This window comes from Bos grunniens, chromosome 2 (assembly GCF_055505025.1).
Source record: "Bos grunniens cultivar Pamir isolate PY7600 chromosome 2, Bosgru_T2T1.0, whole genome shotgun sequence".
NCBI lineage: Eukaryota > Metazoa > Chordata > Mammalia > Artiodactyla > Bovidae > Bos > Bos grunniens.
The window spans coordinates 109,664,936-109,690,174 of record NC_141166.1 but is presented as its reverse complement, the minus strand read 5'-3'; the positions used below and the strand labels follow the sequence as shown (position 1 = coordinate 109,690,174).

The 25,239-nt window shown below is 39.6% G+C and overlaps 1 protein-coding gene across 4 annotated transcripts in view; it reads left to right on the top strand.

Annotated features, from left to right (window-relative positions):
* The window catches only part of ABCB11 (ATP binding cassette subfamily B member 11), an 84,196-nt gene extending 69,799 nt beyond the window's left edge, over positions 1-14,397 (top strand). For all 4 annotated transcript variants that reach the window (XM_086370828.1, XM_086370836.1, XM_086370847.1 and 1 more), the window contains 5 exons: positions 3,662-3,818; positions 4,925-5,122; positions 9,001-9,207; positions 10,976-11,122; positions 11,956-14,397. In XM_086370828.1, coding sequence (XP_086226954.1) covers positions 3,662-3,818; positions 4,925-5,122; positions 9,001-9,207; positions 10,976-11,122; positions 11,956-12,156 — 910 coding nt within the window. In that variant the 3' untranslated portion in view covers positions 12,157-14,397. The remainder of the gene's footprint in view (positions 1-3,661; positions 3,819-4,924; positions 5,123-9,000; positions 9,208-10,975; positions 11,123-11,955) is intronic.
* Positions 14,398-25,239: the final 10,842 nt, after the last annotated feature.

Below are 25,239 nucleotides of genomic sequence, written 5' to 3'. Positions count from 1 at the left end.
CTGATTTGTTAGTGGCTGCCATTTAAACCATCCCAAACTTGGTGTCTTAAACAGCTGAGATTTATTATTTCTTAAAGATTCTGTGGGTTTTCAGGGTGGTAGACAGTTCTGGACTGATTCAGTTAGGCTTCTGAGTGGCCTTGTGTCCATGTGGGCTGCTAGCAGCCTATTTTCTTCGCTTTGTGCTCTTGGAAGACAGAGGATTGCCAGCCCCAATGTGCACGTGCTTGCCACGTCTCTGCATGCATCACATTTTCTAATATCTCTTTAGCCAAAGAGTGTTCTATATGACAAAGCCCAGATTCAAAGGAAAGAGGAATGTAACCCATCTTTTGATGAGAGGGTCTGATAAATGTTTCTCCTTCCTGCCCACACTGCTGTCACACAGCACTGACACTGGGTGGATGTCCCACAGTTCAGTTCATACTGACACTGTTTACCTGGAGGGAGCACTGGATCCTCTCACAGGTTAAGGACTCGGTCCTACAGGACCGCCTCTCCCTCAATCCTCCCTACGAAGGCGAGTCTAGGTCATCACCTGTGCTTCTCACCAACCAGCTAGAGACCCAAGGTTCCCATGACATCCTCTTCAGCTTTGATTTATGTGCTAGAGTGTTTCATAGAACTCAGAGGAACATTTTACTTCCTAGATTACCAGTTCACTGGGCCTCCCAGGTGGCGTAGTTATAAAGAATCTGCCTGCCAATGCAGGAAGATGCAAGAGATGTGGGTTCAATACCCAGGTGGGAAGATCCCCTGGAGTAGGAATTGGCACGCAACTCCAGTACTTTTGCCTGGAAAATTCCATGGACAGAGGAGCCTGGCAGGCTACAGTTCACAGGGCCACAAAGAGTCCGACATGACTGAGCACACACAGCAGAGCTCAGAAACAGCCAGCTGGAAGAGACCCAGTGGGTGTGCTGTGTGGGAAGGGCTTGGCGCTTTCATACTCTCTCCAGGAATGCCACTCTCCCCAAATCTCCACATCTTCTCCAAACCAGAGGCTCTATGAACTCTGTCTTTGGGGTTTTTATGGAGGCTTCATCTTGTTAGACCTGATTAATTAAATCATTGACCATCAATCAAAGTCAATATCCAGCCTCTTCCCTTCCCTGAGGTCTGAGAAGGGACTGAAGTTCCATCTTAATCACACGGTTGACTCTCCTGGCAACTGGGCCCCATCCTTAAGTTGAGTGTGTGTGCTGTGCAACACGTGTGTGTGACGTGCCCCCATCCTTAGGTCGCTCAGTCATGTCTGACTCTTTGGGACCCCATGGGCTGTATCCTGTCACATGCCTCTGTCCATGGAATTTTCCTGGAAGAATACTGGAATGTATTGCCATTTCCTACTCCAGGGGATTTTCCCGACCCTGGGATCAAACCTGAATCTCTTGCCCACATCTTTTGCATCTCCTGCATTGGCAGGTGGATTCTTTTCCCCTGTGCCACCTGGGAAGCCCATCCTTAGGTTATCCAGAGTTTTTAGAAAAGCCGGTTTCTTAACATAACAAAAGACACATTGATCCTCTCAAAATTTGGAGAATTCCACAGGTTCAGAAGCTCCAAGCCAGAAAATGACAGAAAACCAAATATATATTTCTTACTAGAAGTCCCAATATCAGAGGAGTAAAAAGTCGTATTGCAAAGGGATGTGTATAGAGTAATAAGATTAATTAAGCATTTTCACAGTCTACCATACTGGTTAATGCTGAGAAAACCTAGAAGCCTAAAATAAGATGGTTCATAGATCTACTTTATTTGAACTCTACTTCTCGCTAAGAAGGGAAGTCTCCAGCTGACTCTTCCTAGGTGGAGATAGCAAAGACCCAGTCAGGGGAATCATGTTCCTTTCTTATAGCTGGAGTCTGCTCTTCTAAGATTAGCTTTGAGTCCAGTTTCTCACATTTCCAGAGCCTGAGGGTGTCAGGGTACAAAGGAACTGGGTGTACATGTATATGAGTGTGGTGTGATGGGGTGGGGGACCTTGGAAGGATGAGGGGGGAGATGGTCTGAGAAAACCCTGGAGGACATTAGGAAAATCAGCCCTATTAAAAGTCTGTTCTCAAGTCATGAACCAGTTCTGTCTTCCTGCCTTCTATCTTCTCCTAGAAATAAAAGAAAATTTTTCTCCTGCCCCACTACACCCTCCACCCACCAGAAAGTTCTCTTTTCTAAATTTTTGCATATTTAGAGCTGCTGCTGCTGCTGCTAAGTCGCTTCAGTCGTGTCTGACTCTGTGCGACCCCATAGACGGCAGCCTACCAGGCTCCCCCATCCCTGGGATTCTCCAGGCAAGAACACTGGAGTGGGTTGCCATTTCCTTCTCCAATGCATGAAAGTGAAAAGTGAAAGTGAAGTCGCTCAGTCGTGTCCAACCCTCAGCGACCCCATAGACTGCAGCCTTCCAGGCTCCTCCGTCCGTGGGATTTTCCAGGCACGAGTACTGGAGTGGGGTGCCATTGCCTTTTCTGACATTTAGAGCTACTAACCCCAAATTGGAAATCACAAACTGTTGACTTATTTAGTTTAGATAAGATTTTTGAAGAATTATTTGCCAACATGCAAAAATCAGAGACTATAGAAAACTCTCAATTTCTGGCTTCTCTTTAAAAACTGAAAGATGACCTCCTATCACTTCCTGTTTTATTCCAGGTGCTTGTCATTGCTTTAAGCTTTGGACTGGGATCCTGGAGATGTTTGGGTTTGCAGGTCTGCCCTAAAACTGTTTCTGCTTATAAACTGAGCAGTAAAACATACAAAGAGTCGGATGCAACTGAGCGACTAAGCAGCTGAGCACAAGCACACACAATGTGCATAAGCTGGGACGAGTAGAAGGATTCAGGCAATCACATCTTCCTCATGCTTCTCTGAAGCATGAATTACATGCCTGCTTGGTACAGAATTGATGCTTATATCACCAATCATTGTCTTTCACACACTGATGTATAGATTCATAGAATGTTAACATTGGATTGGACTGACCAAAAGGTTCATTTGGGTTTTTCCATAACAACTTTGAAAATGTTCCAATGAACTTTTTCACCACCCCCAGTAAAAAAGTCCAAGGCAATCTGGTGATCTTTCAACTACTCTCTTTTTTCCCCCAAGAAGTCTTTTTCTCAAACAACTTTTTTTTAAAGGCCGCTCTACTTGAAGCTGGGTTTGGAGATTTGAAGCCCCTTGTGCAATCCTCCCCTCACGCTTTCTTGTTAGAACACAACTTAAACACCATTCATCTCCCCATCTTCCCATTCCCAGATAAGTCTAAAGAGACCTGTTCAAGGCTGTTCGGTCCTTTCCAAGGCTGAGGCTGCTGCTGCTAAGTTGCTTCAGTCATGTCTGACTCTGTGCAACCCCATAGATGGCAGCCCACGAGGCTCCCCTGTCCTTGGGATTCTCCAGGCAAGAACACTGGAGTGGGTTGCCATTTCCCTCTCCAATGCATGAAAGTGAAAAGTGAAAGTGAAGTGGCTCAGTCCTGTCCGACTCTTAGCGACCCCATGGACTACAGCCCACCAGGCCCTCTGTCCATGGGATTTTCCAGGCAGGAGTACTGGAGTGGGGTGCCATTGCCAAGGCTAGACCCCCCAAACTCTGGCCTCTTAGGCCACCACACCAACCACACTGCCCCCTTTCTAGCTGGGTGTCTGTCTGATTGCAGGGTGATCTCTTCAGTTGTACTGAGTGCAACAGCTCTTGGGAGAGCCTCCTCTTACACACCAAGTTATGCCAAAGCCAAAATCTCAGCTGCACGCTTTTTCCAACTGCTGGACCGACGACCCGCAATCAATGTGTACAGCAGTGCAGGTGAAAGATGGGTAGGTATTGGAGGTGGGGGTAAGGAGTGCAGGGTGTGTCTGCTGGACAGCCATTGGGGCTGGTTATTTAAGACCAGTTAGTTTTGAAATTCTGCAGTATATGGGTGCATTCATAGGCACTCAGAATGAGCAGATAGTAGATTTACCAATGTAAAAGAATGATGTACATTAGCATTAAAATTATTCATGGAGCTGGCATTTGAATAAGGCAATTCTATTCAGTGAATACTTGTTTTATAATACACAGTTACTATAAAACACACTTAGTTCCAGAATGAATGAAGCTATAAGTCTTTGAGACTTGCTCAATCACCGTGATTTTACTGATGTTCTGCTATGGAATGTAGAAAAACCAGTTTCTCCTGTCCAGTAATACTGACTTATTTCATGTTTATCTTAGTTCCACATGCCTTCATGTGGACTCTCAGAAAATCAATTTGATCTCAATGAAATATCACTTTTTCTAATTGATAGTCCCTACAGGTGTCTTTTTAAATCTTCCTTGCTTGATTTTTAATATCCCAGTATGTTCAAGAGAGGAAAACAACCTAAACTCCAGTAAAGTTAACTAAATTCAGAAATCTTGAAATTGGTCAAATGCCCCATTTCTCCTCCAGCTCAGTAAAAGGCAAGTCTCTGTGTGGTTTATTAAATGTCTATCCATTTCTAGAGTTCACATGTCAGATAGTACAACTGAAGGTTTTCACCTTTGCAATTCAGGGTTCAAGTAACTTTCTGTGGAGGTCATTTCAAGTGTAAAGTTATTATTTTAAATCTTTGGGGGAACAGAACTGTAGGAGTTTGCATAGTTACTGGCTTCTGTGATATAATCATTTCTTCTCTTCCATGCAGAATGACTGAAAAGAAGTCCCCTTAGGTTATAACAGGAATCAAATATCTTTAAACTCAATGCCCCACCCTCCGTTTATTCTACATCTGTTAAAATAGGGAATAGAATGCTGTTTCATTAAGTTGCTGTCTTTATACTTTACATTTTGGCAGCTTGGTGTTGAAGGTATCTTAAGCAAGGATTTAAAACTCAGGTGCATTCTCAACAGTCTAGATTCTAGTAGGAGAATATATAATTCTAATCTCTCCATCCACAGGACAACTTCCGGGGACAGATTGACTTTGTTGACTGTAAATTTACATATCCTTCCCGCCCTGATGTACAAGTTCTGAATGGTCTTTCAGTGTCTGTTGGTCCAGGGAAAACCCTGGCATTTGTTGGGAGCAGTGGATGTGGTAAAAGCACCAGCATTCAGCTGTTGGAACGTTTCTATGATCCTGACCAAGGGAAGGTGGTAAGCAATGCAAATGCCTTTGAGAATTCAGCTTTCTGCAGAGGATCTCCAACTTCTTAAAGGGGGTCTTTAAGGTTGTGCCTTACCATTCTCATTCTGCAGCGCTTGCCTTGGTCTCTATTCTCTAGGTCCAGTCATTTGCTGCTTGACCGGATTCTACCTCACAATTTCTAATGTTAGATTCATTCTTCCCAGTTCCAGATGGTCTCCTGACCAGATAGGCAAAGAAAACTGCAAAGCTGGAGATGAGTGTACTTAATAGAAGCATTCACTTACCTGTAAATGGGGCAGAAAGTGCAGACTAATCAGGAGACTAATGAGTGGGAACAGAAAAAGTGGGGGCGATGAGAAACACAATGATAAATGAGTAAGAAAGGGAATTTTTCTTTTTTTTCTTTGTTTTATTATTTTTTTTTGCATTGATTGATTTTATTTTTAAACTTTACATAATTGTATTAGTTTTGCCAAATATCAAAATGAATCCGCCACAGGTATACATGTGTTCCCCATCCTGAACCCTCCTCCCTCCTCCCTCCCCAGAAAGGGAATTTAATATGAAAAATCGGAGACAATCCTGGTTCAAGAAGCTAAAGTCTAAATAATAATGTAAGTCATGTGCCTTACATCTTTGGTAAAGATATTTGAAAAATTGGTGGCTTGCTTTGTTGCTTATTTTCCACAGAATTTATTTCTCTTTTCTTTTTCCTTTCTATCTTTCCAAATAATATATGCAGAGGAGTACAAAGTAAAATAAGAAATATTTGTTAAAGCAAAACAAAACAAAATCAACCTTTTATTCCACCATTTCTACCCCACCCCCCTTTTTCTGTTCAAAGGCAACTATTTTTAATCGCTTGATGTTTTTAGATCTCCCAACAATTACCTCAGTGTCCCTAAGTAATATGCTCATGTTACTATTTCATTACTTAAGAAATTTAGACCCTCTGTTGATTTATTCGCAAGAGATGGAAATTTAGATTCCCCTCCTCCTCCCCCCTCCTTTGACCCACCTCCTCCCAATATGGTTATATTACTTTTAAAAGCTTCTCTTTTTGGAAATTTAATCAATACAGCTCTGTTTCTTTTCCATCACCTGCAGATAACATCTCTTGAATCCTCATTTTCTAAGATGAGATTAGCAATTCTACCTCTATTTTCACTTTTTCCTCCCCCTCCCTTTTTTTTTTTTTTTTTGCCTCTCAATCCCTAATAGCTACACTTTTACTTTATCAAGAATATAAAATGCTTGCATTTTGTTTATACTATTTACTGTCTTCCATGCTTTTCCTCTAGGCTGATTCTAAAAGTTGAAAATCTATTAACTTTTATTATGGCTATGGAAATATTGTTCATCTCATAGTTAAGGAGTGAGGTACATTAGCATCACAGTTTCCTTTCTTGCTTTTCTGAAAGACTTTCTTTTTTTCTTGTATTCTCTGCCTTTATAAAATCTTTAGGTTCTTCCCATGTTCTATATCGATACTTATTCTGAGGAGCCTGCTTCTTTCCTTTATTTCTGCCACAGCCTGGACTAATTGCATCCTGTATCTGTTAAGCAATTGTCAGTCTATGAGTTTCCTGCAGTAGCTTTTGGATTCGGTCCATTATTTCCTAATTCATGTATTTTCCTCTTTCTTTAGTTTCCCCTCTTATTTTGTTGGAGTGCATCTGTAAGCATTTTTCTAAGAAATGATTCAGAGGTGTGGGTCTGATTGAATCCACATATTTTGAAAAAGGACTTTCTGATATCCCTGAATAACATAATTGTCATTGCAATTGAGGATAGATAACATGATGAGGAGAAATGCTGAGGGAAATTTGAAAGAGGTAACTAAAGTTTCCTTTGCATAAAGCAAAACAGGGAAACAAGCAAACCGATAGTGGTAAAATCCAGGAAATTATGAAAATAAGGAGTAAGAGTTGATTATCTGAAGATTATAATCACTTATTAATTTTAGGTATAGAGATTTTATTTGTTTGAAATTATTTGGTGATTGATGGCTCTAGAAGTACATGGCACTGGGGGGTCTGATCTCTGCAAAGGAGAGGATCCAGTTTAACCAAACGTCAGATCTTTCATGACTATCACCTGTGTAGACTGTGAACTAACTACATGACATACAGGAATTCGAATTCTTCATGTTCAACTTCTTTAACATTAACATGCATATTAAGCATATTTCTCTGAATGTACTCAGTGAATGTTCTGGTCACAGGCAAAAAGCAATGCCTATGGAAAAAATCAATATGTTTCCTTGCATTTCATAAACACAATGTATTTTATTATATCATTGTAAAATGTTATTACAGACATTTTTCATTTAGAAAAATACCACCTTTAATGCAATTTTTAAAAATCCTCTTTGCTCTTAAGGAAGCTAACAAATGCAGGCATTCAATGTTTTTAGTGTTTAATTGGGTGCCTGTGATGTGCCCAGATTAGTTCCTGTGGGAAATTCTAAGGAGCATGAAGCCTGTCTTCTGTCTTCTGGGAGCTTACAATACTCGCACATAGACAACAATTAGCAAACAGTTCCAGTACTTAATTAAGTATTAGTGCTTTGCAGTGTATAAGTCAGAGAAGGCAATGGCACCCCACTCCAGTACTCTTGCCTGGAAAATCCCATGGATGGAGGAGCCTGGTGGGCTGCAGTCTGTGGGGTCGAGAAGAGTCGGACACGACTGAACAACTTCACTTTCACTTTTCACTTTCATGCATTGGAGGAGGAAATGGCAACCCACTCCAGTGTTCTTGCCTGGAGAATCCTAGGGACGGGGGAGCCTGGTGGGCTGCTGTCTATGGGGTCGCACAGAGTCGGACACGACTGAAGCGACTTAGCAGCAGCAGCAGCAGTGTATAAGTACTATGGAAAATGCATGAAGGAAGAGGAGCAAGGGCTAATTGTTGAGGAATGCCATATACTTTTTCTAGTAGTGTTTGTGTTTTATGCTGTCAAAAAATTATCTAAAATATAGTCTATCCATACCACTTAACATAGTCTTTTTCTGAAATCATGGGGCCAAATACTTTATAGTAGTATGTTAGACATACTGTCCTTTTACTGTTCTAGGTCGTTTAAGTGAAAGAGCTCAAATGGTAGATATTTGAATTCCTGTACTCAACTGCCTAAATAAATCGTGTTGTTGTTGTTCAGTCACTAAGTTGTGTCCTACTCTTTGCAACCACATGAACTGCAGCTCACCAGGCCCCCCTGCCCCTCATTATCTCCTGGAGTTTGCCCAAGTTCATGTCCATTGAGTCCATGATGCTATGCAATCATAAAAATAGATCATGAGTTCCTAGAAAATAGAATTTTTTTTTTCTATAGCATACCAAAGACTGCCTAGCATGGTGCCTTTGTGGCAGGTTATTCTGTATATGTCTGTTGGTTGACCAAGTGAATAAATATACACCTTTCTTATTGGGATTCATTATCTTCAATCATTCAGAGGTTAGTATCATTGAAATCAACGGGTTTGATTCTTATATTGTCCAGTAGCTTTACATAGGAAACCCCATTTCATAACCCATGGAGTCTCAAAGTTGAGCAATTATGTGTACTTGGAGAGGATGATAAGGGAAGTTTTTGTTTTTTAAACTAGAAAATGTCTTGAGTGCCTTTCTTGTTTGATACCACCTGTAGAGCTAGAGTTTGGGAAACAAACAAACAAAACCATGTCTGATCACAGCTTTGACACCGCTTCTGGCAGACACCATCTCCAGAGGTCAAAGGCAGCATAATTTATTTCCAAGAATCCTGAGCTTGTTGTCTCTTAAGCAAAGCACGCATCTTGCATAACACTAACTCTAGAATATGAACTTTCCTCACTGCTGAAATTCTAAAATTCAGTGCCCTGGTTGTCACCTCTGTTGGCAGATGATAGATGGGCATGACAGCAAAAATGTAAACATCCACTTCCTCCGCTCAAACATTGGAATCGTTTCCCAGGAACCAGTGTTGTTTGCCTGTAGCATAATGGACAACATCAAGTATGGAGACAACACCAAAGAAATCCCTATGGAAAAGGTTATAGAAGCTGCGAAGCAGGCTCAGCTGCATGACTTTGTCATGTCCCTCCCAGAGGTAGGTACACAGTCAGAGTCATTCCTGATGGGAGACAGGGAGGGAGACAGGTAGAACGACCAGAAAGTCATTATGACTGTGGCTCAAGGAGAAGGTCAAAGGCAATGCAACTTATTCCCCAGTGCCCTGGGATTGTCTCAGCCTTTTAAGCAAAATAAATGTCCTCCATCAACATAATCTTTAGGGCTTTATGCAATTTTTTTTGATGTGGACCATTTTTAAAGTCTTTATTGAATTTGTTACAATATTGCTTCTGTTGTTTGTGTTCTGGTTTTTTGACCTTGACCGAACCCACAATCCCTTTATTGGAAAGTGAAGTCTTAACCACTGAATTGCCAGGAAAGTCCCTGATCATTAGTTTTGAACAGTATTATATTATCCAATGCAAGGTATGTTATAGAACTCGTTGTACAAAAAGTAATACCACATTGAGCATCAGCTTGCATGTGTGTGCTTAGTCACTTGTTTGTGTCCAGCTCTTTGCGACTCCATGGACTGTAGACTTCCAGGCTCTGTTCATGGAATTCTTCGGGCAAGAATACTGGAGTGGGTGGCTGTTCCCTTCTCCAAGGGATCTTTCTGACCCAGGGATTGAACCCAGATCTCCTGCATTGCAGGCAGATTCTTTATAGTCTGAACCACTAGGAAAGCCCTGTGTATCAGCTTAGCATAATTGAAAAAAAAAAAAAATCCTGAGATTTGGAGCAGACGTTGATTTGAATCCAAGTGAGGTCACTTTCTAGTGTAAAGTTACTTCTGTAACTGTAGGATAACTACTTTTCTTTTCTGAGACTCAGTCATCTACAAAAAGGTAAAAGGTAACTTAGAATGAAAGAGTATACAAAATAGCCACACAAAGAAAGCTGCTTCTGTTGTTACTGTCATTGTCATTCCATTTCTTGGCAGCAACTATTATACATGTAGAGTAAGTTGCACTTGGTTTGGAGTAAGTCTTACTTTCCAGAGCCAAGTCTGAATGCAGTGTAACATTGACCCTAAATTTTTCCATCCACCAATGGTCTTTCTTGGTGTTTGATCGCACAAAAAAATGAAAACATGGAAACTGAAAAATTTTCAAAAAAGAAACTGAAAAATAGGTAATAGGGAGAAAATGATTTCTGTGAACATTAAATAATAATCTGGCTAGAGTAGTTAGCACCATACCTGATACACAGGAAATATTCTGTGAATGTAACTTTTTTTACACAAGCATTCAGCGAGGGATGCTGTTCCATAATGTCATAAAAGTGACAAATATGTGAATAGGTTATTAATATCTGCATTTTCAGGTGAGTTTGCAGCTCACAGAAATTTAAATAATTTGTTTATGATCACAGAGCTAGTATACAGCAAGAGTAAAATTCAAAGCAAGGCTTGCATTCCAGAACAATGCCACCTCAACAAGGGAATGGATGAGAAGATCTCCCAAAGGTCCTGACATTCTAGGACGATTCTGTCTTGGAAAGATCTTCCAGACAGGAGATTGGAAATCAGGGAATCTTACATCAGGGAGGATCTCATACTAAGGAGAAAGAGATTAAAAAATAAATACACAGAAAAGCATACAAAGTCCCCTTGTTTTCCAGCATGAAAGGTTACAAATGCCATATTTTTTTTTTAGATCCTAGATGGATTTGAAGTCCTTTATAGAAATGATTCACAATTTCATAAAACAACAAATTGTTTCAATCCTGAGGAGTCATTGATGGGGGCTCCGTAAAGCACAGGAGCATGCTTCTGGTTCTCAAATTTACCATATGTTTTCCAGAAATATGAAACTAATGTTGGGTCCCAGGGGTCTCAACTCTCTCGAGGAGAGAAACAACGCATTGCTATTGCTCGGGCCATCGTACGGGATCCGAAAATCTTGCTACTAGATGAAGCCACTTCTGCCTTAGACACAGAAAGTGAAAAGGTAGGTATTGATTTTCTAAGCCTTAGACCATTGTGAATGAGTCTCTTGCTGTAATATTTGTCCTTATAAAATGGTAGTATTGTTAATTTTCTGATTCATTAACCATAGAAATGGCTACTCCTTTGCGGAACCAAAAGACAATAGTTTAGAGAAAGGATTTAAAATAGGATTGCTTCAAATAAAAAAAAATTTAACTTTAAAATAAGAATTGTTTTTAAATTGTTTAGGTTAGGTGACTTTTTTTTCAAGGGCAAATGATTAGCTATCTTAAGTAAAATAAAATAATCCTGGCCATCTGTTAGGCATTTCATATTTTACAGTTCTAAAGTTCTGTGGCAGAGCAGATGGGAAGCATACAAAACAAAGTAAGAGGTGGTTTCTGACATGCATTTTGCATAAAAGTAGATGCAATTGGGCAAAACACAATTATGAAATTTACCATTTATAATTAACTCCTTAAAAATTAGGATTCCATTTTGGAGACAGCTAAATTGTCCTCAATGAAGAATGGTAGGGAATGACCACCTAACTGCTATCTTACATTGTTTCCCTGGTTTTATTTTATTAATAGTAAACTAGACCATTGAGTAATGTAAAACTACTTCATGGTCTTGTAGTTTGGTTCATTACAGGTTCAGTGAAATTTTTCAGCCTGTGGACTGCAATTTAAGTCATTGATGCATTGCATTCAGCAAGTATTTCTTTAAACCTCTCTCTCATATCAAGCCCTGAATATAGTGATTTACTCAGGTGGTATGAAGCAGAACTCAGACAGTAGTGGACTACAGAACAAACATATGTCTTTGCACCAACTTTCCATCTTCTCTTTGTAGACAGTGCAAGTTGCCCTGGACAAAGCCAGAGAAGGTCGAACCTGCATTGTCATTGCCCATCGTTTGTCCACCATCCGGAACTCAGATATCATTGCTGTCATGTCACAGGGGATAGTAATTGAAAAGGGGACCCATGAAGAACTGATGGCTCAGAAAGGGGCCTATTACAAACTTGTTACCACAGGAGCGCCCATCAGCTGACCTGACTTGTGAGATTCATGCACAGATGGTACACCAATTACAGGGAGTGCCACGGACTGTTTTTTTTTTTTTTTCTTTAAGCAGAAATAATGATATTTTACTTTTACAGACATACATTGGACCTGAGCTAGTTTACCTTCAACAATAATTTAGTTTTAAATGTCTGTATATAGAAAATGAAAGAAACCAGGGTCATTGGCGGTAAGAATTCAATGTCAAGCAGCCATCATCCGGTGCTTTCACCAGTCCCAGTTACTCCATGGGAATTAGCGAGACGTCGTGATGTGGAGAAAATAAGACTTGGAGTTCCCCAGGGGCAGAGAACCATCCCTTGCATTTTGAACGCTTGAGGTACACAGAGCCTGGTCTAGACTAGACACTTGACAAATATCTACTGAGCTGGACCAAGGTCATATGGAGAAGAACAGAAGGACTGAAGACCGGCTGTTTTTTGATTAAAGTTTTCTTGCATGTGAAAGCAGATTCATCCATCTCTAAGGATGAGGAGAGAAAGGAGGACACTCTCAGACTGAAAGGGGCAGAAAAAGACAGGTATTAAAAAGGGTTTACCAGTCAGGAATGTTGATTTATAGATTCAAGGTGTAGAACGTGGGTGGTGAAGTCCTCATTTTCTGGACTAGGTTCTGCCGTGTGGCTGGAGCAGGGCACTCTATCCTGGGCCTTGTACTCCTCTTCACCCCTGTCCACATTGGTTGCTGTCCTTTGTTTCCCCAAGTCCCAGCATGAAGTGAAAATAGTGGATTTTACCTTGTGTAAGTCTTTTCTTCCCATGGACAACAAATGAAATTCTGCCTACAAAGTAAGCCTGGGCTATTATATCAAGGTATATTATGTCTGTCTCTGGTCTAGTGTTTCCTGGTGAATAACCACGCAGGTGGTTTAGCAGGTTAACTAGTTACAACAGAAGAACTGATGGTTGTGAAGTCAAAAAGGGAGAGGGTAGAGGGCAGCATTCTACTTATGACAAATGGCAGTGATAAGTTGCAGAATAAAGATGCCTTTGAGAAGGAATTAAGCTTTGTAGGAAACACGTGCTTATCCTGTAATACTAAAGAAAAAAGACCAACATCCATTTGTTTTAAGTTTTTGTTTCAGAGGAAGAACATAAGCTATGTGCTGGGAGGATGCCAGTTTCCTGGAATAGAATGGATGATTAAATTATTTTTTAAATAAGATACTTGGAAGTTTTTGATGAGAGGGAAGAGCTTGACTGGAGAGGGTTTGAAATGATTTGGGAAAACACTTGAATTACAACTTCAAAAATACAGAAGTAAATAAAGTTGCAAGTTTATTTTACAATGTCAGGGACTGCCAATGTCTTCATTTTTGTCATGTATCCTGTACCACTCATGAAGATTTGGTTTCTAAAATTTTATATTATTGTTTCTCAGATGATGGAAAGACTTGCTTAATCTGTTGTGACTGACACGATCTCAAGTCTTTCTGTAATTTCTAATGTTTTCAGGATGGGTTCTGCTGTGTTCAAACTTTTTCCATAACCCCAGTTAATAAAACTTTATGGAAGAAAAAAATACAAGGATTGGAAGATAAAGTTGGGAAAATTTTTCTGAGGGTAGGACAAAAAGACCTGAAAAGTATAAAAAGACTTAGAGGAACAATTCAGGAGATGCAATAATTAGCTAACAGCAGTTCCGGAAAGAAAATTCAGAGAAAACTGATGGGAAACATGATTAAATAGTCCAAGAATATGTCCTATAGTTGAAGGATATGAATTTCCAACTTGAAAGCGTTCACAAAGTGTCAAATATAATAAATAAAGATCTTACCTGGGCACACCATTATGCAATTTTGGAAAACTGAGGCAAAGGAGAAGATACTAAAAGCTTGCGAGAGAAGGGGAACATGTAATAAAGAAGCATAATGACATAGGACCTCTTGACTGTGACACTGAAAGTGAGAAGACATAAAAATTTGCCTTCAGAATTCTGAGGGGAAAATTATTTCTGTTCTGGAATTTTATTCCCAGCAAGCTAGTCTCAAGAATGAGAGACACCTAAAGAAATTCTGCCGTGTAAGATTTTCAAAATTGTATGGAAGCAGGTGCCTATAAACCAGAAATGTTACTATTTGAGAAAAAAAATAGAAGAGTTGACCTCCAACTTTTTGTCTAGAAACACTTTTTCGTGTAGTTACTCTCGGTCTATTCTACCTGTGCTCTTGGGAAATTATTTCAATAAAAAGACACTTTGAATTTAATAATGCAGACATGCATACAATTTTTGGCAATCGTACACTCATTTAAAAATGTAAATCCAGTAATATTTTGATGTTATGTTCTTAAAGAGGAAAATACATAGGATCATAATTAGATATAGTTCACCACATATTTTTTAATGCATTAAAGGTAAGTTTCCTATCCTAAGAAAATATCAGAATATTCTCATCAGTCTGTTTCAGGATCACACATTATATTTCCAGCTAATGAGTTGGATTTATTAATATGTCTTATGCATGTAGAATCTCTCTGCAATCAGATCAATAAGGATATTAGTGAAGATAAAAAATTGCAAATTTGGCTGCTCTTTCCAAACATGTTTTGAGATATATTTACATATGCGTGTGTACCATTATAAAATAAGCATTATGTCCATTTGTATTGCTGTAACTTTCCAAGTCAAATGAACAATCTCACCTGCCTATAAGAGATGGCAGGTGAAATTAACTGAAATCCAATTCCAATTTCTTTCACACTGTGTTCAGTTAAATACCCAATTAATTTAAATGGATAGACTGTAAATAAAGCAATGCACATGATTATCATCTAATTAGAACTGGCCAGCATTATAATGTGCTCATTAGTGAGTTATATGGGATCCTAAGGCTCATAATGAGTCATCAGGGTACACGTGACTGGCATGTAGCTGTCTGGATGCAGCTACTAAACTCCATAAACCATCACTAAGACAGAATGTGCAGTAGGAAAAGCAAGAAGAATACACAGCCAGACAGTGAGTCGGCAATTTCTTTCTTCCTATAATACAAGGATAGCCTCTACTCTCAGATACAAAGAGATAAACGGGAGGACAACAGAGCAGCTGGGAATAGAAAGGGAACTGTTCACTCAAGGTGACCCCAAATGAGTATATAATAATTAAGAATGATTATAGACAAGAAAGAAAGTTGTGCTATCTTATTGGTTGAGAGTATGTATTTCTTTTCTTTTCTTCTTATAATATTTATTTATTTTTTAATTGAAGGATAATTGCTTTATGGAATTTTGTTGATTTCTGCCAGACATCAACATGAATCAGGCTATGAGATTATATCATAGGTATGAGAGTATATACTTCTGATAGATCAAGTATGGAATCAACATAACAGATGAACAATATTTTCATAAAATTCCTTAGAAGTTCAAAATTCAATGGATTATGTAAATATACCCTGTAATAACATTCACAAAGCATTTCATAATTTAGAAGCCACGTTGCCTTCATAATTTTTGTTATTGTGAAACCATTTCATAGGTTGCAGAGGAGGAAGGCAGCTCTAAGTTGCATTCGTTGTTATATACATAGGGAGTTAAGTTGACACCCAATCCTACACCCTCTCCCCTTGCATGCTTGTTTCAGAGGTTGGAAAGTAAAATACTTACCTTCCCAGACTCTTGCAGCTAGAGGAGACCATGTGACTGCTGTGGTCAATGAAATTCAGGCACAAGTCTCTGTGGAGGCTTTCCCTTCTGGAATAAAGCCTGGGTTGAAGAAAACACATTTGCTTTCCCCCTTTCTTCTTTCCTGGATGCACAGTGACCATGCTGTGGCCACCTGGACAGAAGCCATACACTGTGGATGGCAGAGCAGGAAGACAGACTGAGCCTGATTCTTGGACACCGTTGAGTAGCTATTGCAACCTAGACTGCCTACCCCCAGCCATCCTGTTAAACACACACAAAACACCTTTCACTTGTTTAAGCACTGAAATGGTTTGTTGTAGTTGTAATTGTTGTTGTCAATTATAGAGTAACACACTCAGTAGATAGAGTAAGATTTTTATTAATAAAAAATGTTGGAACATACATTTAAATAAATAAAGCAATGTTGAAATATTGATGTATTCACAGATGACCTCAAAATATGACCTTTAAATCCAGAGGTATTCCACAAACATTAAGTGAAAGAAAGAATTAATATGTCTTTTTGCAAATGTCACTGCTATGAGAAGGAAATGTCACTGGATGGATGTCCTTTGCAGCTCATTCTAGTTGTTTTCTAGAAACATTTCACGTACCCTGCTTCATTACGCTTAAAGCAAAGGAGACATTTACTTAAACACTTGGTGCTTTGTGACTATGCTTTCTCATCCTCTCACATTATTAATATAAAATTGGTGCCAGACTGGGAATGGCCTGGCTTCCATGGGCGGGATATAGCCAGACTTGAAAAGAAAGTAATTCAAGAAGAGGATGAATTTGAAACAGAATGGACTAGAATAGATGGGGAATCAAGTCACCAGCTAATTTGTAGCTGGAGACAGTCTCAACCCAATTCTTCCAAGCCCACAGGCTGGACATAGTCCAGGCTATTCCGAGCCTGGACCCCCTGGAATTGCCCCCAGGAAAGGCCTATATTGAACTCAACTTTGTATCTCTATCACTGAAAGGAATTTAATAAGTGTTTGTCAGATGTTGGGGGTGGGTGGGGAAGTTAGGAAAAAAAAAAAGACAGAAGGAGCCCTGTTTGAGCTTGAGAAGATTTTTGAAGCTATGTGGAACTGAACCTCTAATTTAAATTAGTGTGGTCATCCTCAAAAGTCTTGACATCATATAATTTGATGTTAGAGTTGTGTTGTAGTCAAGAAGTACATTTCAACAGCCATAAAGAATTATAAAGTAAACATTATCTTTTTGTTTTTATGCTGTGCTGTGCTTAGTCACTCAGTCATCTGACTCTGTGACCCTATGGACTGGAGCCCACCAAGCTCCTCTGTCCATGGGGATTCTCCAGGCAATAATACTGGGGTGAGTTGGGCCATGCCCTCCTCCAGGGGATCTTCCCAACCCAGGGATAGAACCCAGGCCTCCTGCATTGCAGGTGGATTCTTTACCATCTGAGCCCCCAGGGAATCCTAAGAATACTGGAGTGGGTAGCCTATCCCTTCTTCAGGGAAACTTCCTGACCCAGGAATCAAACCAGGGTCTCCTGCAGTACAGGTGGATTCTTCACCAGCTGAGTTACCAGGGAAGCCCCTTATGTCTTTGAGAGAACCATAATTAGTTCACAACAAACTTACTAAAATGCTATTTCAAAGTTCTAATCACTTTCCTCATATAGCAGAGTTGGTTAAGTACTTCCAAGCCTTCTTCACACAAAGCAGACTTTTTTTGTCCTTCCCCTTCTTCTCAGTCAGCCTGTTACCATACACATCCCACTAGGATTTCTTCCAGCAAGTAGAATATCCTCTTTAGGATGTTAAGGAAAGGGAAATGGAGCTGGTGATTTAGTTACAGAATCTCTTTTGTAAGATAGGGGCTTTCTTTCTTTCTTTTCTTTTTTGTTAATTAATTTATTTTTTATTGAAAGATAATTGCTTTGCAGAATTTTGTTGTTTTCTGTCAAACCCCAACATGAATCAACCATAGGTGTACATATATCCCCTCCCTTTTGACCCTCCCTCCTATCTCTCCCCCCATCCTACCCCACTAGGTTGATACAGAGAGAAAGGGGCTTTCCTGGTGGTTCAGATGATAAAAAATCTGCCTGCAATGAAGGAGACCCAGGTTTGATCCCTGGGTTGGGAAGATCCCCTGGAGAAGGGAATGGCTACCCATTCTAGTATTCATGCCTGGAGAATTCCATGGACAGAGGAGCCTGGTGGGTTATAGTCCATGGGGTCACAGAGAGTCAGACAGAACTGAGAGACTAATACTTTCTTCCTTATGTAAGATAAGCAAGTAGGAAGTCTGTGAATATTTTCATGTGACTATTTTTGGCCTCAAACATCAGTTACATTATTTCACATCTCTATGCATCTCTTTTCTTAGTGATACAGTTCAGATTCTAATTGGAATAGGATGTTTTAAAGACCAAAATGTATTATATAAATCTAAACCTGTTTATTAAAGTATCATATTACAAAATGGAGCACATTTTAGAATTTACAGCCTTGTTCATTGCAAGTAAGTAAAATTTAATGTGAGGGCTTCCCAGATGGCTCAGTGGTAAAGAATCTGCCTGTAATGCAGGAGACACAGGTGATCCTTGGATGGGGAAGATGTCCTAGAGCAGGAAATGGCAACCGACTCCAGTACACTCGCCTGGAAAATTCCACTGACAGAGGAGCCTGGTGGACTACCATAGGGCCACAAAAAGTCAGATACGACTGAGCGGCAGCACACACACAACATTTAATGTAATTGCCTCTTCTTCCAGTTTTATGGAATGAGATCCTTAGAGTTGCAGAATTTCAGAACTAGAAGGAACCTTTCATCCTAAGTCCATTTTAAGTCTCTCATTTGAGAAACTGGTCAATTGAATCCACCAACATTAAAAGGACTCCCAGCATCCCAGGAGTTAAACACAGAGACATGTTAGAACCTAGTCAAAGAACTTGATCCAGGGTACTTGCTGCCAAGCTCCACAAAGTCTTTCGTACATCTATCTGTCTGTGAATCTGCTAACACCTGCCTTCTTGAGTTCTGACACCTTTGGGGATTTATACAGGGACATGTGGTACCACTTTTTGATTGGCCAGCAGGAGCAGGGCGTCAACACCTCAATGCTAAAAGAGTTAGACTCACACAAAAATTTCACAAACTCAGACAGGAATATTTACTTCCCCCTTGTTAAGTCAATGCAATCTTTAAATATAAAGACAGCAAGGCCTCTATGATTTCTTTCACTCAAAAAGAAATTATAAAAAGGCAGAGTTCGGAATGATTCTGAAGAAAAAGAGATCTCAAGGATCAGATGCTTTCAATGCACAATTGTTGAGCTTGAGGGCAATGGTGGTGTCTAAGAAAGGCAGTGATGGGTGAATGCAATGTGTACCTTTAGAAAACCTCTTCCATCCATGGCAGGGTATGTGAGGAGACATCACATTCTGGCCTGTACTGTTCCTCAGATACAGACTGAATCCAAGGAGAAGTCAAGTCCTTGACCAGAAGTTGGGGTGTGATTGGCCCACTTGATATGAAGGGCAGCAGGGAGCTGGAGGAGAAAGGAAGCTCTTCCTCTTAACCAGCTCTGGGTTTCTTTCTCAGCACACATGAGCCTGCTCCTCCTGAAGAGTGCCCAGGCTGTCCAAGGGCAGAGGTTGCGGCTCCCACGTGCGCCAGCACTGGAGATGGGCCGAGGAGGGTGGGACTGATCGCTCCTGGGGGCAGCCCCTGGTCTGTGCCACAAACCCCGCTAGGCAGGAACACAGCTGCCACCCTTCTCTCCTTACCGTCCCTGGTCCCCAGCAGCTTCTTTAGAACACAGTGGTCTTCAGGGAAAATATCACAGGTTTTGAGCTGCAGACAAATTCAGAAATCTTGTGGCAAAATCTTCAAAAAAAGATTCGAAGAAATTTAAAAATTCAAACAGAAAATAATTAATCGGTCTTACATTAACCTTTATAACCTCAATCTTTGATTTTCTTCCCTCTTTGAGTGCAATCACATCTGTGCTGCCAAAAGAAACAAGACGTAATTTCTTCCAGGTCATCACTGTGATCACCATCAAAGAATAGCAAAGACAATAATTAGTACTCCACACCAAATCAGCCACAGATTTGACATAAATTGCATTTGTCCTCTGCAGAACTAAAAGGAAGCACTTATATTTCTTAGAGTTTTCTAATGAGTTGCTGTCATTTGGCAGAAGTTTCTGAAATATTGCTTCTTATAGACCTTGCTTGCCATTAGCATTTTTTAAAAGAAAAAACAAAATGAAGATTTAAAAAAACAAGTACCACTGCTTTACCTTCAGTATGGAATCAGCCTCAGAAAGCATTACAAGGGGAAGGAAAAATTAGGAACACTACCTTAGTTTCTTGGAAACTTTGAGGTCCATTTTTCCAGGAGGCTGTTTGCAATTTCCAGAGAGGCTTGGACAGTCAGTCAATGAGGGCCAAATCCTCAGGTGCAACTAGACATTGGCGATTCTTTTTAAACAGTTTCTGAATGTCTTCAGAAGTACTGGTATCCAGAGTATAGGTATGACAGACCCAGCCAAGCAGGAAAACTTGGTCAGGATGTCATCCATCCATAGGAATATTGGATAAAGCTCCACTCAGTTTTGTGACCCTTCAAAGGTTTCTGGGGCACAGAGCGAGGAAAAACCCAGACTCTCTGGTCTGAGGCAACAGAGCTAAGAGTCCTGGGAGACCAAGGTGGTTCCAGTCCATAGAACAGAGTAAGACAAGAGAGCTCCACAGAGAGACTTTCAGATCTGCAGAGGATTTTCCTCAAAATCACAGCAATTTACTATTAGCTTTTAAAAATTTCCTTTCAAATGTGTAAATATCACAATGGGATTTACTTATCACCATGCACGTTTTGTGGGCTTCACAGGTGGCGCTAGCGGTAAAGAACCTGCCTGACAATGCAGGAGACTTAAGAGATGTGTGTTTGACCCCTGGGTTGGGAAGATCCCCTGGAGAAGGGCATGGCAACCCACTCCGATATCTTGCCTTAAGAATCCCCATAGACAGAGGAGCCTAGTGGGCTACAATCCATGAGGTCACAGAGTCAGACATGACTGAAGCAATTTAGCATGCATACACATACATGTTTTATACCTTGTTGACAGTAGCTATTTTTTTTTTTTTTCATCTGAAAAGTAACATCCCTGAGCTAATCAGAAGATCTCCAGACTGGAATAAACACACCTTGTCCATGTTCCACCAGCAAATTTTTCTACATGAAATAAAGCAGTTAATATCAATTTACATTGTCTCACAGGCATGTGGTACAGGTGACAATATAAAAAACTATTTTTGACTTCACAGGAGAATTCCATCAAACATTTGGAGAAGAGCTAATGCCTATCCTTCTAAAACTCTAAAAAAATTGCAGAGGAAGGAACACCTCCAAACTCATTCTATGAGGCTACCATCACCCTGGTACCAAAACCAGACAACCACAACACAAAAAAAGAACACCAATATCACTGATGAACATAGATGCAAAAATCCTCAAAATTTTAGCAAACACATCAAAAAGCTCATACACCATGATCAAGTTGGGTTTATTCCTAGAATACAAGGATTCTTCAATACATGCAAATTAATCAATGTGATACACCATATTAACAAACTGAAAGATAAAAATCATATGATAATCTCAATAGATACAGAAAAAGCCTCTGACAAAATTCAGCACCCATTTATAACTAAAACTCTTCAAAAAATGGGCATAGAAGGAACCTACCTCAACATAGTAAAGGCCATATATGATAAGCCTACAGCAAACATTATTCTCAATGGTGAAAAACTGAAAGCATTCCCCCTGAGATCAGGAACAAGACAACTGTGTCCACTTTCACCACTAATATTCAACATAGTTTTGGAAGTCCTAGATACAGCAATCAGAGAAAAAAAGGAAATGAAAGGAATCCAAATTGGAAAAGAAGTAAAGCTCTCAGTGTTTGCAGATGACATGATACTGTACATAGAAAATCCTAAAGATAGTATCAGAAAATTACTAAAGCTAATCAGTGAATTCAGCAAAGTTGCAAGATACACAATCAATACACAGAAATCACTTGCATTTCTATATGCTAACAATGAAAAATTAGAAAAGTTAAGAAATCAATCCCATTCACCATGGCAACAAAAAGAATTAAATATCTAGCAATAAACTTACCTAAGGAGACAAAAGAACTGTACACAGAAAATTATAAGACACTAATGAAAGAAATCAAAGATGACATAAACAGATGGAGAGATATTCCATGTTCCTGGGTAGGAAGAAACAATATTGTGAAAATGACTGTACTACCAAATGCAATCTAGAGATTCATTGTGATCCCTATCAAATTACCAATGGCATTTTTCACAGAACTAGAACAAAAAAATTTCACAATTCACATGGAAACACATAAGACCCTGAATAGCCAAAGTAGTCCTGAGAAAGAAGAATGGAGCTAGAAGAATCAACCTTCCTGACTTCAGGTTATACTACAAAGCTACAGTCATCAAGACAGTATGGTACTGGCACAAAAACAGAAATATAGACCAATGGAACAAGATAGAAAGCCCAGGAATAAATCCATGCACCTATGGGTACCTTATTTTTGACAAAGGAGGCAAGAATATACAATGGGGCAAAGGCAGCCTCTTCAATAAATGGTGCTGGGAAAATTGGACAGCTACATGTGAAAGAACGAAGTTAGAACACTTCCTAACACCATACACAAAGATAAACTCAGAATGGATTAAAGAACTAAATGTAAGACCAGAAACTATAAAACTCTTAGAGGAAAACATAGGCAGAACTCTCGATGACATAAATCAAAGCAAGATCCCCTATGACCTACCTCCTAAAGTAACAGAAATAAAAACAAAAGTAAATAAGTGGGACCTGATTAAACTTAAAAGCTTCTTCACAGCAAAGGAAACTATAAGCAAGGTGAAAAGACAACCCTTGGACTGGGAGAAAATAATAGCAAATGAAACAACTGACAAAGGATTCATTTCCAAAATACACAAGCAGTTCATACAACTCAATGCCAGGAAAACAAACAACCCATCAAAAAGTGGGGAAAAGACCTAAACAGAAATTTCTCCAAAGAAGACATACAGATGGCTAACAAACACATGAAAAGATGCTCAACATCGCTTATTATTAGAGAAATGCAAATCAAAACCACAATGAGATAGTACCTCACAACAGTCAGAATGGCCATTATCAAAAAGTCTACAAACAATAAATGCTGGAGAGGGTGTGGAGAAAAGGGAATGCTCTTGCACTGTTGGTGGGAATGTAAATTGATACAGCCACAATGGAAGACGGTATGGAGATTCCTTTAAAAACTAGGAATAAAACCACCATATGACCCAGCAATCCCACTCCTATGTGTATACCCTGAGGAAACCAAAATTGAAAAGGACACATGTATCCCATTGTTCATTGAAGCACTATTTACAATAGCTAGAACATGGAAGCAACCTAGATGTCCATCGACAGATGAATGGATAAAGAAGTTGTGATACATATACACAGTGGAATATTACTAGGCCAAAAAAAGGAACGCCTTTGAATCAGTTCTGATGAGGTGGATGAACCCAGAACCTATTATACAGAATGAAGCAAGTCAAAAAAAGAAAGGTAAATATCATATTCTAACACATATTTAAGGAATCTAGAAGACTGGTGCTGAAGAACTTATTTACAGGGCAGCAATGGAGAAACAGACATAGAGAATAGACTTATGGACATGGGGAGAGGGGAGGAGAGGGTGAGATGTATGGAAAGAGTAACATGGAAACTTACATTACCACATATAAAATAGATAGCCAATGAGAATTTGCTATATGGCTCAGGAAACTCAAACAGGGGCTCTCTATCAACCTAGAGGAATGGGCTGGGGAGGGAGATGGGAGGGAGGTTCAAAAGGGAGGGTATATGTATACCTAGGACTGTGAAGAAAACCGAGTGCTGAAGAATTGATGCTTTTGAACTGTGGTGTTGGAGAAGACTCTTGAGAGTCCCTTGGACTGCAAGGAGATCCAACCAGTCCATTCTGAAGGAGATCAGCCCTAGGATTTCTTTGGAAGGAATGATGCTAAGGCTGAAACTCCAGTACTCTGGCCACCTCATGCGAAGAGTTGACTCATTGGAAAAGACTCTGATGCTGGGAGGGATTAGGGGCAGGAGGAGAAGGGGACGACAGAGGATGAGATGGCTGGATGGCATCACCGACTCGATAGACATGAATTTGAGTGAACTCCGGGAGTTGGTGATGGACAGGGAGGCATGGTGTGCTGCGATTCATGGGGTTGCAAAGAGTCAGACACGACTGAGTGACTGAACCGAACCGAACCGATGGCTGATTCATGTTGAGGTATGACAGAAAACAACAAAATTCTGTAAAGCAACTATCCTTCAATTAAAAAATAAATTAAAAAGAAAAAACAAAATTTTTTTTTTTTCAGGGAAAAGCACTGTGTGATTTGATCTGTGTTATCCAATTCAGTAGCCACAGATGCACATAACTATTTAACTTTAATTAAAAATAAATAAAATTTTAAAATGCAATTTCTCAGTTATGTTAGCTGCATTTTAAGAAAGTAATGAAATGCATTTTAATAGCCATACATGGCTAGTGGCTACAACATTGGACAGTACAGACATAGAACATTTCCATTACTGTATAAAGTTCAATTGAAGTGCTGGAATATGGAATATACAGACTTCATATCCTTAAGAAATGAATTACTTCTTAAAAAACAAGTCTTTTGACTTTCTCTTATACCAAGGTATTTTGGTGTTTGTTTTTTTTTTATGCACCAAACTTATTTACAGGGTGTGAATAAATATAAAGCATTGAGAGATACAACTTTGAGCTTCAAGGGCATCTTATAAGAATTTTAAAAATTATCCATCTGTTATACTGAAATAGGCATAGAGAATACACCAACTTAACCCTATGAGGCAGACATCCTTTCAATGGGTTGTCAAAGGAAAGAGATTCAACACTCTTCTTGGTAGCTAGTTTCAGCAATAATAAATTAATTTGCATTCCTCTCAAATGTATTCTTGATTAGACAGTTTCTTAAGTCCCCTGTCTAGATTTCTCATCTTGAAAACTCATATTGACACTTTTCTTCTGAAAATGTAGCTATGTAGACATTTTGAATATATGGTTATACAGTAAGTCAAATGCACTCAATTTCCCTTACTTTCAGCAAATAATTTGGAACCAGTAGAGTCTTTTCCATCAGGATTAAAGGCAGGCATTTTCTCCAAGGCGGTGAGAAGCTCTTCCTCTAGCTGTCTAAGCAGTTTCAATTTGCAAAAACAGCTCGCCACCATATGAATCCCTCCAGGAGACCTCAACTAGAGCAAAGAGGGGAATTTCATCACATGGGGACTTTAGGACTTTACGGCAGATGGGG